The 15,405-nt window shown below is 41.0% G+C and overlaps 1 protein-coding gene across 1 annotated transcript; it reads left to right on the plus strand.

The window, feature by feature from the left end:
- The first annotated feature begins 596 nt into the window (after positions 1-596).
- On the plus strand, positions 597-8,459 carry PLK2 (polo like kinase 2). Its single transcript, XM_014579979.3, has 14 exons — positions 597-870; positions 1,479-1,586; positions 1,732-1,848; positions 2,025-2,154; positions 2,410-2,497; positions 2,861-2,956; positions 3,200-3,398; positions 3,489-3,636; positions 4,110-4,207; positions 4,868-4,991; positions 5,241-5,481; positions 5,589-5,718; positions 5,813-5,923; positions 6,057-8,459. The coding sequence occupies exons 1-14, from the start codon at positions 640-642 to the stop codon at positions 6,246-6,248; spliced, it is 2,013 nt and encodes a 670-aa protein (XP_014435465.3). The 5' UTR covers positions 597-639; the 3' UTR covers positions 6,249-8,459.
- The last annotated feature ends 6,946 nt before the right edge of the window (positions 8,460-15,405 follow it).

Below are 15,405 nucleotides of genomic sequence, written 5' to 3' on the forward strand. Positions count from 1 at the left end.
GCATTGCCCTCACGACCTATTCAGACCAACAGGCGTTAGATGGGAAAAAATCAACCCGGGAACTGCCCTTGGGCGTGTTCAACCCGGTGGACGCAGTTTCTGTCCCTGCGCCCCTGCGGGACACACGTCCCCTACTGGTCTACTGACTCCGCGCTTCTCTGCTGGGCCGGGGATGCGCAACTTTATCAGTCCACCACGGAAGGCGCCTGAGCCACGGTAGAGGTACTACCCGGGCTCGCTTCCCCCGCTAGCCCTGCACCCGCCGGCTCCAGGCCCCGGGCTGCGGAGTCTGCATCGCTTGGGGAATCGCGCCCCCACCGGTCCTGGAGTGAGCCCCTGTCCCTGCCCCCAGTGCACGCTCCTGAGGGACGGGGCCCGCCCCCGCGGGAGAAGGGCGATCTGGGGCCGCTAGTGACACCCCGCGGCAGAGCCCTGCCAGCAGCGACCCGGCAGCCCCAGGCGGGCAGCTCCGCGCAGGGAGCCAGAGCGCGCGGGTACAGCAGATGACGCTGGGGCGGGCTAGAAGGCGGTGCCTTGTGACGTCGAGAGGTTCGGGGCGGGGCCGCCGCCTCCTGCGATATAAGGGGCCAGTCGGGCCGGCGCTCCGCGCAGTGGGGCTGATTGACCGACCGAGCGGAGATGGATTTACTGCGGACTATCGCTCACCAGCCGGGCGGCGGCAGCAGCAGCGGCGGCCCCAAGGGGGGCGAGCCGGCGCTGGGCAGGGCCTGCGGTGGGGAGGCCCGGCGCAAGAAAGCGCCGGAGGAGCAGCCTCAGCACCATCACTCGCAGGCTGCCCCCGAGGTCTCCCGGATTATCACCGACCCCGGCTCGGGCAAGCGCTACTGCCGCGGCAAGGTGCTCGGCAAGGTAAAGGACCCGGCGCCTCCTCCGCCGCCCAGGGGGCTCCTGGAAGCGACTCGCATGGCTCGCCCCGGGGAGCAGCCCGGGCTTCTCCCTGCTCCCTTCGCGCGGCATGGTCCTTCCTCCAGCCGGGCAGGAGTGTCCTTCCCCGCCCCTTGCGCCGGGGGCCGTTCGCGTGGCTACCTGCTGCATGTCCCTTCGGCAGCCCCAGGCCCTCCGGTGTGCCTGGCTGGACTCGCTCGCTGATGAGCGCGGTGGACCTGTGCCGCCCCGTCTGAACGTGGATCGGATCTCCTTGTCTGTGTAAACGCGCCGCGTGGAGCATACTGTGTTCACAGCCCTCTCTGCCCCACCACTGGATCGGCCCTTCCTCCCACCCTAAAAGTGTGTGTTCCCTCAGCCGTGTCTGTAAAAATGGTTTAGGTTTCTCTCCTCTCCCCCTTCCCCTACACAGCGAGGTGGGGTCTGCCTGCTACAGAAATGCCCAAGGCGGAGGCAATCACAAAGACTCTCTATTCTTTCGAGCCTCTTGAATCATGCACCCAGTAGATGACTGATTAAATGTGGAACCTTTCATACCATGTTTAATTGCCTTTTTTGGTATGTCTCTTTAGGGTGGATTTGCCAAATGTTATGAGATGACAGATTTAACGACCAACAAAGTCTATGCTGCAAAAATTATTCCTCACACCAGAGTGGCTAAACCTCATCAAAGGGAAAAGGTGTGTGCATGAGTGACTCTTTCTTAAAAAAATCTCTTTGTGTGCGGCATGGCCTTTCCCCTGTTTAGAAATGCCTGCTGGTGTTAGCAGACTCCTCAGCCAGAGCTATAAGACTAATATGTTTTTCTTATGTCTTGTTCTTTAGATTGATAAAGAGATTGAGCTTCACAGAATGCTTAATCACAGGCATGTTGTGCAGTTTTACCACTACTTTGAAGACAAAGAAAATATTTACATTCTTCTGGAGTACTGCAGTAGAAGGGTGAGCATCAACTGGGAGAAATCCAGTATTCACTTACCTGGGAACTGCAGCTAATGTAAATGTATAATATGTGAAAGGTATTTCTGATAGCTTTTTTTTTTTAGGTGGTCATTTCTCTATAAAGTGAAACCTACTTGAGACCTTTAATTCACCTCTTTGTGTTTTGTTTTTTGCAGTCTATGGCTCATATCTTGAAAGCAAGGAAGGTATTGACAGAACCAGAAGTGCGATACTACCTCAGGCAGATAGTGTCTGGACTAAAATATCTTCATGAACAGGAAATCTTGCACAGAGACCTTAAACTAGGTAAGTCATTTTTCTCATTGATTGCAAATTGCACTGTTTCCAGCACTGGGCACTTAGCATACTGACAGCTCAATTGATAGAATCCCTTCAGTCTTTTTCTACAATGGAAGCCTGGAGCACTTAAGTAATGATATTAAGTATTCATTTTAAAAAAAGCTTGGCTGTTTGCTGGCTTCTATTAGTGTGACTCAGCTCTAGTGGCTAATGCATCCCTATCTTGCAATGAAGGAATTCATTTTCCCTTTTTTTGTCTAGGTAATTTCTTCATTAATGAAGCCATGGAACTAAAAGTAGGAGACTTTGGTTTGGCAGCAAGGTTGGAACCACTGGAACACAGAAGGAGGTAAGAGTCTAAAGAATGTCTAAGGTACAGCATTAATTCTGAGCAAGACCTTAAAAATTAGAGGAACATTAAGACTAGCTTACTGCTGCAGGGGTCAGAACTTTTCTTCATATAAAAGTACTGTAATATGTGCAGGGTGGCTTTTGTCTCTGGACACTTAGAGGATGGCCAATGCCAGAGGCAGGATGTCTGACTAAGTGTTGCAGCAAGGTGTTCAGTATGGCATATCCTGGAATACTGAAGATACTAAATAGGAATGTTAACAGTGCAAACATGATTCACGCTGTTTCTTGAGGGTTTCTAATCTCCTGCCCAATTTCTTCTCTGGATTGATATCTGATTACTGATCTTTTTGGTTTGCAGAACAATCTGTGGCACACCAAATTACCTCTCTCCAGAAGTCCTGAACAAACAAGGACATGGCTGTGAATCTGACATATGGGCCTTAGGCTGTGTAATGTAAGTATCACTTCAAAGACTCTAAGCTATCTTGATAACCTTGAAATGGCTTTAGGGTTCAAAAGTGGAGGCAATGACTGGGTTAACACAATACCTGAAGTCTGGGTAACCTACCAACGTCATATATGAATTATCAGAGCAACCTTCTTGCCTATGAAATGGGTTAATTTTAATCTTTTTTTAAAAGATTTTGAAGCGTTGCATTTACTTAAGTACTGAGTGCCTCTTACTCCTCTTAAACAGGTACACAATGTTGTTAGGAAGACCTCCATTTGAGACTACGAACCTTAAAGAAACCTACAGATGTATAAGGGAAGCAAGATATACTCTGCCATCATCTCTGTTAGCACCTGCGAAGCACTTAATAGCTAGCATGTTGTCAAAGAATCCCGAGGACCGGCCCAGTTTAGATGATATAATTCGACATGACTTCTTTTTACAGGTTTGTACTGTGACTTTTTTGTCCTAAACATTCTATTATTCTAAGTGCAGCTCAGTCTTCAAATTATTGACTTATATTTAATTTCCACAGGGCTTTACACCAGATAGACTCTCTTCTAGCTGTTGTCACACTGTTCCTGACTTCCACTTGTCAAGTCCAGCTAAGAGTTTTTTCAAAAAGGCAGCTGCTGCTCTGTTTGGTGGTAAAAAGGAAAAAGCAAGATACTTTGATACACATAGTAAGTACAGTAAAATTATACTTATGTATATAGCTTATTAAACGTCAGCTGGTGATACAGCTACAAATGTAAAAAAAGCATATGTATTTACCCAAGTTATGATATTGCAAGTTGTAAATTTACATTAATGAGCTGTCTTGTCATGGTTGTATTCATATTGAGCTACTTACTAGTAGGTGTAAGCAGATGTAGCCTGTAGTCTATAACTTCAACTTGTATAAGGAACATTTCATGTAATGTACCAGCAAGCTTTTTATTGGTCCCAAACCTACAGTTTCTATTTAACTACACTCTTAGTCTCAAGGCAGAAATGCCATTATACTTAATGATTGCCATGAGTACACTGCAAGACGGAGAATGAGTTTTTTACACATTCCATCCTTGCTTGCAACTAATGTTGTAGGATATTTATAGTATTAGATATTGTAAACAATTTTGGATATGGTGATGATGTTTGGCTTTTTAAATTACAGATCGACTAGCTAAAGAAGATGAAGAAATCTACAAACTTAGACATGATTTGAAAAAGATATCAATAACCCAACAGCCGCACAGACATAGGACTGATGAGGTATAGTCAAACTGAACTACAGTGGGATGGGGTAGTAATAACTAACTACTTGCCATGCATTCATAATTGAGATTGATATTGCCTAGGCATGCTTAAATTATATCATAGTAACCCTAAGAGGGCTTAGGTGTGTCTTGCAACATTGGTGTGGAGTTGGCTTTAGTACTTGTACAGTGTCTCCCTACATCTTCAGAATTTACTCAAATCCTCTAGAATGCATCTTCCTGTGCATCATTTGGCACAGTTTTTAAGGGGATGCTACCAGGCATTTTTCCCAATACACCAAATATAAGGATTTGGTTATTACAAAAATAAGTCTTCATAGAATATCAGTGAAATGACTGGGGTTGTAATGCTCACATGCAGTGTGTGCAACCCAAATGCTGCAGCATTTTGTGGGTTCATGAGAACAAGAATAACCAGTTTTGCTACATTGTCCAGGTTTTGAGAATTGCAAGACCTAAGCAGCATAAACATGTTAATTAAACTGTTAGCAAACTTATATTCTTGTCCTGATAATGTCTCCTCATAATTATTAGGAACAGACACCAGATCTCCTAAAATTATTTAGCTGACAATTGATTCTGGGAACAAAATGAGCCATACGAAAGCCCTCAGAACTAACTTATTGATTCTTAAATGCATGATTTCTTGTTGTAGGATACCCAGCCTCCTAACATTACAGCAGCCAAACCTGGAACTCTAGCAGAGACTAAACAGGTTGGAGATGCCATTCGAATGATAGTTAGAGGAACTTTAGGAAGCTGCAGCAGTAGCAGTGAATGTAAGTACAATGTTAATGGAGTTAGTTTTTTTTCTGTCACATCATACATGCATAATAGTAAAAACAAACCTCAGACAAAACAGTGGATTTCAGCCTTTCCATTCTTTGTTGGTTGCAATTCTTCACTCTGAAAAAAGCTACAACTTATGAGGCTAAGGCTAGATTGATTTAGACTGAGGTGTAGGTAGTTCAGGGTTTGGCAACCCACCCACCATCTGTATAATGTACCTGTTCTGCTCTTTTTTCAAGGTTTGGAAGACAGTACCATGGGAAGTGTTGCTGATACAGTTGCAAGGGTACTGCGAGGATGTCTTGAGAACATGCCAGAAGCAGATAGTATTCCCAAGGAACAACTTACAGCCTCTTTCCAATGGGTTACAAAATGGGTTGACTACTCTAACAAATATGGCTTCGGTTACCAGCTGTCAGACCACACTGTTGGTGTTCTCTTCAACAATGGAGCACACATGAGCCTCCTACCAGACAAAAAGTAAATACCTTCAAATGATTGGAAATTGACAGTTCATTAGACTGTGTGCCTTAAATGTTATGCTTGAACATACCTATAAGTTTGGTTTTTTTCCCCTTGTCCTGCAGAACTGTTCACTACTATGCTGAGCTAGGCCAGTGCTCAGTCTTTCCAGCTACAGATGCCCCTGAACAATTTATCAGCCAAGTAACTGTTCTGAAATACTTCTCTCACTACATGGAGGAGAACCTCATGGATGTAAGTGCAACTCCAACTCTGAAAGGTCACAGAAAGTAATAAACTTGCAGTATACATGAGCTGACAGGTGGCTTTGTGCTCTGTTTTATTCTAGGGAGGGGATCTGCCCAGTGTAACTGATGTTCGCAGACCCAGGCTTTACCTCTTACAGTGGCTAAAGTCTGATAAAGCATTAATGATGCTCTTCAATGATGGCACGCTTCAGGTAAACATTCTTCAGATGGTACTGCATGAATGGGTTCCTGTTATACTCTAGTACAGAGAAGCCTGTGACTTCTTTAGATGTCTGCATCTAAAGACTTTTTTCTGTCAATATCTAATACTTATCTTTTTTGCAGGTGAACTTTTACCATGATCACACAAAAATAATCATCTGCAACCAAAGTGAGGAGTATCTCCTTACCTATATCAATGAAGATAGGATATCAACAACATTTCGTCTGACAACACTTCTCATGTCAGGATGTTCGTTGGAACTAAAGCACAGAATGGAATATGCATTGAATATGTTGCTACAAAGATGTAACTAAATGATTGACTCTTAAACCCAAAGGACTCTTTTCACTGTGAAATCTACAGTGGAGGCTATGGAGCGACTAGTATGTTGATTGATGGATGAGTGGTGGTACGAAATTATTCTTAGTGTGCTGGGCTGGGACCAGACTGAGACCTAATTCTACTTTGTTGGACTAAAGAAACAGTGTGACAAGGAGTTCTTTGGAGTGTAGCTTTCTTGCTTCACACATGTTTAAAGGCTTGACTAAAGTTCAGCAGAATGACTTCTAGTTCTGTAGGGAGCAGTTTTGATGGAGGACTTCAAACTGTGAATATGCATCTTGAAAGGGAGGGTAGGGAGAGCTCCATGTTGTGGAATAGCTGTAATGAGCAGGTTTTGGCTGCTTAAACTGTGAACTATGGCCATAACTTCTTCCTTATTTTTCAAGAACTAGCCACACTCGTGGCTGGCAAAGTGCATTCCTTGTTAATAATTTTTTATTTATTACAGCCTAAAGTGAAGTATTTATTACACAACATTTTTTGGACCTCGTTATTTTAAATATAAATTTGTTGGCAATAAAGAGAATGGAAAAAAAAAAAATTTCTACCCATTTCTTTAACATGCAATTTAGGATCTCTGCTCTGCATCAATAAAACAAGCTTGCTGCGTTGTTTATTTACCCAGGAAAAATAAACCAACTTGAGCCTTAATTGTCTCAAAAGCTGAAAACTAAGCCATAACAGTGAGCATGAAATTGGCAAACTATTCATCCAAATAAAGAAAATGATTGTATACTTACACTTTCTGTCAAATGGTAAATTTTAGTGCCACTCTTCAGCAGACGTCAGGTATAACTGGAAGCTACATTGATGGAGTTGCAAAATATCAGTGCAAATCTTGGCTATATTTCTACATTAGTAGTATAACTAAAACAGGAATGAAATGAGTCTTCAAAAGGCATCATGCCAGGAATTTAAATGAATTCTTGCCATTAATTAGAACAAATCTTCCTCTGAAGGGTGCTCAGTGGAATTGTACATTGCTCTTTAAAGTCATTAGAGTTCATTGTGTGTAAATTTCCCTTCATTCATAATGGCTGAAGACTCTTAGTATTGAGGGAAGAAGGCTTGAATTATTCCCTGAACTCAAATACTAGAATGTCTTGCCCATGTATGTCACTTAGCTTTTTCAGATGTGACTAGACTTATTTCTCTTGCATCATGCTTGAATGGCTATTTTTAACTTTTAAAAAAAAAAACAAAAACCCTTTTAAGTGCCTAACAAAGTTGTAGGAGGTACATGCTACTTGAGCATAAAACTTCAGTACGCACTTCTTGGCTGACTCTGTCAAAATTAACAATGCAGCTAACATTTTTAACCACCAACTTTTATATGTCAAATTTGCCATATTGAAGTTGGTGTCTTAAATTATGCTGCATATGTAGTATCTGACTTCATCATATCTTAGGTTCTGTACATTTCACTAAGTACTCCAATATGGCTGAGGGACCACACTAGATTTGACCTGCTTCTTAACAATCCGATCTAGATAAAAATATCAGTATCATCTATTACAACAATGGAGCAATTAAAAGCTCAGATCATGATTTGTCAATGTAAGGCAAAAAGACTAGCACAGGAGGCTGAATGTCTAGTAGGATGACATTCAATGAGGGTAGTACAAGCTATATGTTTTCTGGGTTCATTTAAACGTCAGATCTATTTGTGCCTGTCATCTTGAGGCTTGACTTGTTACTGCCTTTGCTATGGTTGCACATGAGGTATGTAAGAACAGAATGTGATCCATTAACGATTGTTTAACATAGCAACCAGTAATCCAGTCTGTTATTTTACTGAATAATTAGAACAGTGATATCTATATGGAAAGTCAAGTATAAACACACTTATATCCTATGTGTTGACCAATCCAGTTGACAGCAGAGTATGGAAAGTCTGTTAAAACAAAATGCAGACAGGACAAATTATATATGCAATTAAAATTCATGAATGGGAATTAGACTGGACCTTACTTAATGTCTCCAGAGACTTGTAGTGTCAGCCAGCTTTTGTCTGAAACCTAATCTGAATCTTCTGATGCAGTTTTTTGCTCTTATTGCCTATTGTGCATCGAGTAATGTTTATTTAGTCTCAGTCTAGACAGGAAGACTTGATTGAGCTTTTAGGCTGACACATGTTACTTCAGCTATTCAATGGGAGTTAGATTCTTGCTGTTGAACAGAATTTGGACCTTCTAGTTTCCCAGAATGGAGATGTTGATGACTGATTTTACACCCAGTTGATTGATTTTTCTTCCAATTGCACATGTAGAAACTTGTAACTCCTGGCTTTCCAAAAAGAAAGATTTACTTAAAAACAAGCCCACAGGTGCAATATAACAGCACTACTTAAACAATAGATGTGCTATATAGCCATTACTGGATAGTTATAGGCATATGTAGGAGGAGGAGTAAATTTTTGCTTATGAAGCTATACCTTCTACATTGACATCTAGCTATGGCCTAAATTCAGGTCAGTGTGAGCAAGTGTAATCCACATGCCTTCTGGGTGTGGTTCACTGTCCCATGTAGTAGCAGTTAGAACAGGGCTACTCAACATGTGGCCCATGGGGCCGCATGCGGCCCACTGCCTGTTTGTTCGCAGTCCATGGTCCAGTTTGGGTTTATGCAGGGCTCAACACCGGACCCACGGGTGGGATCCTTTCAACATGGCCTCCACTGGGAATACATTCTACAATGGCGAGTCAATCTTCTGTTAAGTGTTTTAGTAGTTAAATTCCTGTCATTGCTCATTAAAAGCGCTGTCATATGGGTGGAAATTGGGTAAATATTGCTTTTATTAATATCAGCAGAACTGACTTAAATGGGGCCTGCGTGTTGTGTAGTCTTGCCTTAATCTTTATATTCATGCCCATCAGTGTGAAAGAAGCTATTTTCATATATATTTGCATGCACATTGAACCACGCTAAAGTTGTGGCCCTCGACACATGCTGTGAGTATCATTGTGGCCCCTGGGACTTCCAAAGATGAGTAGCCCTGACTTAGAAGAATGTGTTTTCTCTACAGCCGTTGCTGAGGGCCAGCTAAGTTTTTTTTTAGTTCATGTTAAGGCTCATGCACTAAGCTCCAGAGGTCCCTCCTATTGCCGTTACACAGTCGATGCCTTTTGATTTCAAATTGTAGAGTAGGATGAAGTTTTAATCTGTGATGCACACCTATAACTGAACGTGTCATTCAAATCACTGAACTTAGTGTAGAGCAATGTTATGTCAAGAAACTTGTTGCTTTGTCTGTATTTACGTCTTTGTGAACTGTTTTGTTCTGATCTATGTCTTGTAGTCTTGCACTTATATGAAAAAGGAAAACTGAGCTCTGTCCTAGATTTATGCATAGGTGAGGGGGCTAAATCAAAAGCCTACTTAAAATATGACACTTCTTCACCCTGTTCATCTAGCATGATTCTAAAATTCTTTCCTAGGGTAGACCCTGTCTCAAATCAGAGTATCTGGTGCACTACTTGACCCTGTGTTCACAATCACATAACCTCATTATTGTAATTACTTACATGGAAATTGAATATTAGATGAGCTCTTGCTTACCTTCTATAGTGATCAATGTTTTGAAAAGGTTTCTTGAACAGTTTAATCATGCTGTTCTTTTGCTCTCTAATCCTCTCTTCCCAGATGTCCTGGCTTTTGTCTGCTGAAAACAAAGATAGTGATAGCAAGCTGTTAGTTTGGGAGCCTCTGAACTAGGTTTAAAGAAGGGGGAAAGGGGATAGTTAGAAATGGGAGAGCACTCACACAATGGCTAATAGTCATGAAGATGACATGTTGGCCAGAAAATTAATTTCTGTTCTAGTTTAAATTCAAACCTTTAGCGGTGTATATGTGCAATAAAAAGTACATTTGGACAGGCAGAGGAGCTATGTCTATAACAAGTAAGGCAAGAAAATACTTAAATCCTATAGTAAGTGATCCTGTGATATTGTAATACACCTTTTGGTGACCAGCCATTTGATTCCTTGGTGTTCTGCAATACACATACAGATTGGTGAAGCTGATTTTTATGAAGCCTAACATACTTTCAGCATGGATAAACTGTATTGAGGATTAGTGTTACAAGACTGGCAATATCTGGTTAACAAGTACTCTAACTTGGTCCAGAATATTCAGAAGTGAAAAATGCAGGTGGTGACTGATGCATTAATGGCATTTACAGCACTGTCCTTTCTTAAAGAATATCTTGCCTTTTAGATGTACACATTGAATCTTTTACAAATCCATAGCTAACTAAGAATGCAGAGTTAAATGAATACCTGTGCAATCAACTATAATTATGGCCATGAGCGGTGCTAGGTACTAGTTAGAGCATAGCTTTCTGACTGTCTTCATGGGTTTTTTAATGCTTTATTAACTTCTGTAGTGGCAAACCTCTTTGAATTGCCACAATTAAATTATACCAAATTAAGTAAAACCCTATTTAAATATATGGTACTAGAATCTAATATCATGGTTCATCAATATTTGGAATTTTAGTTTAATAGAATACAAAGATTTAGCCTCTGGGATTTATCCTTGTAATTTGGTTTGTATGAAAACAAAATTGATTTGAAGGATTCAGGTATATCAAGGATTTGCAGTTAGGTTTAGGCGTGTCTTGTATCATGATTTCACACCAGAGATGCGAAAAAAATAAGACATTTTATAGTATCTGTATCCTGTGAAGATAATTGGAACTGACTATACAATGTGGCCCTCATTTTCCTATTGAATGAATAGATTTTGTTTTGAAATCTTTTTTTATTTCAACTAATTTTATCTTAAAGAATAGCTCAACTCCATGAGAGCTTTTGGGTCTAGACTTTCTTCTATAGATCAAACTATTATTCAAATATTCCTCTTTACTCCTGTAGAGCTCCCATCTCTGCTTCTCTGATCTTTCTCTGTTTTCTTTCCTCAATGTTACACTGAGAAGTTAGAAAATTAGGTTATTTAGATCTTTAAATCTTGCAGCCTTGCTCCTCTGGACTATTTTTTCAATGGACCCTGACTGTAGTTTCTTCTACGATTATTGTAACTTATAGTTAATTCTGAAGTTTTGTGATAAGCATTTACACCAACATCATTAACATGATTACTATGGATGGAATGGCCACCAGAGCACCTGTGCTTTTTCTGCTTTCTTTTTTCAAAAACTCCCTCACATGCCTTTTTCCAAAAGAGGTCTTTTGGAAAAATACTTCTTCCCCATAGAAAGAGGTTTACCAATCTAGGAAACACCCTCTTTGTTGTTTTTTTGAAAACATGATTGCAGTGTGGACGTAAGTGAAGGTTTTTTTTTGTTTTGTTTTGTTTTGTTTTTTTTGGAAAAACAACTGTTTTTCAAAAAACAAAACACAACTCTCTGCAGTGTAGACATACCCTAAGATGAGTGAGACCAGTTCACAATCTTAGTTATTCTTTTAAACTGTCTACAGACAGAAAGCACTGACTTAACTATCATTTGAAACAATAGCTTTGTAGCCAGGGTAGCTAGAAGCAAATCAATATGTACAAAACACTGGGAATTTAAAAAGTGTTAAATGTATAGAATACATGGAAATGCCATATTTGTGGACTTCAAATGACCATAACCATAGTCACAATGACATGTGACTGGAAAATAAAGATGAGCAGGCCATATCAGTGATCTGTCTATGGCGAGCAGAAAGTCAAAATCCACTTGGTTTTATAAACATTTGTACAGTATTATTGATCTATGATAGGGGAAATAAAAAGGTGGTTTTTTGCTAATTATATAGTGCAAAAAGATTGTTGTTGTTTTAAACGATGGAAATGGCAGGTCTTGCTCTCCTGGAAAAACAGGGAGTGCTGGAAGATTAACATAATTATGATGTTCAAACTGACAGGAAGGGATTTGAGTCAGACTGTTTAACACTGTTTTTTGTTTTTATATTTATCCCCTATATAGCTCAACTTCCAGACAAACTCTTGGATGAAAAGCTGTTTTTTGTGGAAGAGTCAAACTCCACATGTCCTTTCAACTGAAAAATGATGTTCTAGATTTTCAGGGAACTCTAGAATAGTAACAGAAATGGTGAGGCTTAACATTCCTGTTATTTCTACGATAAAAGAATTAGAAAAATATAAATCCTCTAAACCCCTCTCCACCCTTCTGAATTCTGGCATATCACATAGAAACCATACAGGGCTTGAGCATATGTTTCCCTTTTGTAGATTACCTTTAACAGCAGTTCACACAACACTTGCCACAATTGTAATGGCAACAAAAAGCACTACTGACGGGCACAGATGTAAGCTTTTTTGGCTCAGTGTATATTTTGTTTTACTACTATGGGAATGTTGTGAAAAGTGGGATTTGATAATGTGTGTGGGGGAGGGGAGTTGATGAGCTCAGAAGAAAGGGAATAAGTCTATACCATAAAAACAAACTTCCTTCTTCCTGTAGAGTGCAGCGGCTTTCCCATCAACTTCAAAGCCAGCTGTTTGCTTCTGCATTCCATTTGAATTAAGCTATAATCTTATGGCACCCCAGTAAAGTCTGTGTCAGGGTTAGAGTAAATGACTAGCAGTAGATCAAAACAATTAAAGGCTAGGCCCTCTACCACACTATATGTGGTAGTTAGGACAAGCTCAGGCTAATGTAAATGCTCTTAGATAACATTAGCATACAGTGTAGAAAATGTGCTTGTACTTCACATAGAGAATAAAGACATAAGGTCTGATTTTTCCAAATTACTGAGATGCACCCACACAGTAAGTCAATGGGAGCATCAGGTGCTTAGCAGCTGTGACTGAAGCCAATGATCTGCTTGCAGTCATGGCTAGATTTTGCATAATGTGACATAGTGGAAGATAACGTCAGACAAGGGTGAAGGAAAGAGGAATGTACAAAATATGATGATGTTGCTTAATTTTACATGGTGCTCAGTGACTGTAAGCATTTGTTGTGCTTATCACCGTAATGTCTGGCCACAAGGGCATATTAGTTCCTTTTTATTATTTTAATAAGTAACGAGGGTGGCATAATGGAGTAAGCTATTGTCAAAGGGGATGTGCAGAAATGTGGGTTTTGTAAAGTGATTTGAAAAACAGGACAGAAGAGGGATCATTGTGATAATCTAGTCTTATCTGGTTGGACCAGGGAGAGTATTTACAGAGTAGCAACCAGCGTGGAGGAGAGATGGTGATCTTTCTTGGAGAAAGAAACAAAGGAGTGAAGGAATATGAATGTATGGGATGCAGAGGTGGAACAGGAGCATGGCAAGAGCTAAGATATAGGTGGGAGCAGCACTACACGGTTCCCTGAGGGCAAAGACAAGGATTTTCAATTGCTCTCTCCAAACATGAATGTAATTTCGAGGCTGTTGCTGAATCTAAGTGGGAGGAGGGATGTGATGGGCTCAGACTGAGAGAAGATGACGACGACTTTGGCAAGATTGTTTTATATTGCAAGTGAGAGTTACATATCAAGTGGGTTTGAGAGAAGGAGTGTTTTAATCAGGAAATGACAAGGTATCGGTAATGATTTTATCATCAGGGAGAGAGAGGGAAACACATTTTACCATGAGGCATAAGGGGGTAGGTAAAGGGAAGGAGCAAGGTTCAGGAAGAAGTAGAAAGGCACTGCGATATTGCAGATAATAGAAGAAAACTGAAGCGATGAACCATGTATATCACCCTGGCACATAGGTGCCAACTTCTCATCTTGCCAGAGGGTATTCAACCCCCCTGCCTCCACTCCTTTGCTTCCTCCAAGTCCCCACCCTGCATCTTCCCGTCCTCCTCTTCCTCCTCCCTCCCAGATCTTGAATGCTGTAAATCAGCTATTCACAGTGCTCTGGAAGCACTGGGAGGGAGGGTGAAGAATTGGTAAGTGCAGGATTGCCTGTGAGAGCTGCGGGTGGGGGAGGGGGGCAAGGAGAAGCTTGTCACTGGCAGATACTCTGCACTCACTAATTTTTCCCCGTGGGTACTTCAACCCTGGTATATCCACAGTCAGTGCCTTTGCCTAGTGCTAACAACATGGAAGTGTTACAGGTGGAACCCCCAAGAACCGAAAGAGGAGGTAAACCTAGCAAGGGATAGACACTGCAACAATGGTTCAAGAGGTAAGAAAAGAATGTCGTCGAACTCCCAGAGCAGATAATCAAGAAGGATTTTATGATGCACAGTATTAAATGCTGCCTGCTGTGTAGTTGTAGCTGTCAGTCCCAGGATATTGCAGAGATTAAGCAGGTGAGGTAATATCCTTTAGTGAACCAACTTCTGTTGGTGAAGGAACACACTTGTCTTTTTTCACCAACAGAAGTTGGTCCAACAAAAGATGTTCTCACGATTTTCTCTAGTGTTGAATGTGGTACAGTCAAGAAAGCCATTGATAGAGAAGACACCTTAAAAGTAGCCAGCAAATGGTCATTAGTGGCCTTTATGTGCTTACTGTCACTGGAATGGAGAGCAAAAGCAAGAGGGTGCAGTAGAGGGTCAGCAATGAAGACTAAACAAAATGCTCAAGAAGTGTTTGGAAGTATAGAGAAAAGGGAGATCAAACTAGCTAAGCCAGAATGGGGGTTAAAGGAGCACTGTTCTTTGAATAGGGGAGACAACAGAATGTCAAGGTCAAGGGAAGCATTTATGAGATGGAAAAAGATTTTCTAGAAGATGCATTACAAAGGAAATATCTCATGGTTATGACACCTGTTTAGAAAACATTCACGTTATTGATTAAATAAAATGCAGGTGATTAGAAAAGAGGTGATGGCTTTAGGACTAGTGATAAAAGTATTGCATGTCTGACTCACAAGTTTTATTCTGGTATAAGCTTTTAGTGTTTGCAAATCCTCACCACCCAATGGCTGATCTATGGACCATGTGAAATGAATCAGTGGTTCATTCCAGTTTATAGTGAGCAGCTATCCACATTACAAAAACCTTCATTGCTAATTAGAAGCTATTTGTACTAATTAGCATCCTTGCTGGAAGTTTCAGTGGAAAAACTAAAAAACAGGCTTGGAGACTGAAGTATCCTCTTAACTGCAGGTCAGATCTGGGTTGATTACATTTCAAAGGAAATTGAAGGAAACTTACACTGCCATACCAACATTTTAGAAGTGGCTGCTGATTTTGTAAGCCTCAGTTTTTAGGAGC

The sequence above is a fragment of the Pelodiscus sinensis genome, chromosome 6 (genome assembly GCF_049634645.1).
Source record: "Pelodiscus sinensis isolate JC-2024 chromosome 6, ASM4963464v1, whole genome shotgun sequence".
NCBI lineage: Eukaryota > Metazoa > Chordata > Testudines > Trionychidae > Pelodiscus > Pelodiscus sinensis.

Bases quoted from the DNA above. Each gene is read 5' to 3' on its own strand.
- PLK2 (XM_014579979.3), top strand. From the start codon at position 640: ATGGATTTACTGCGGACTATCGCTCACCAGCCGGGCGGCGGCAGCAGC. The intron at 1,849-2,024 runs GTGAGCATCAAC...TGTTTTTTGCAG, and splicing joins TGGAGTACTGCAGTAGAAGG to TCTATGGCTCATATCTTGAA. The intron at 2,957-3,199 runs GTAAGTATCACT...CCTCTTAAACAG, and splicing joins TGGGCCTTAGGCTGTGTAAT to GTACACAATGTTGTTAGGAA.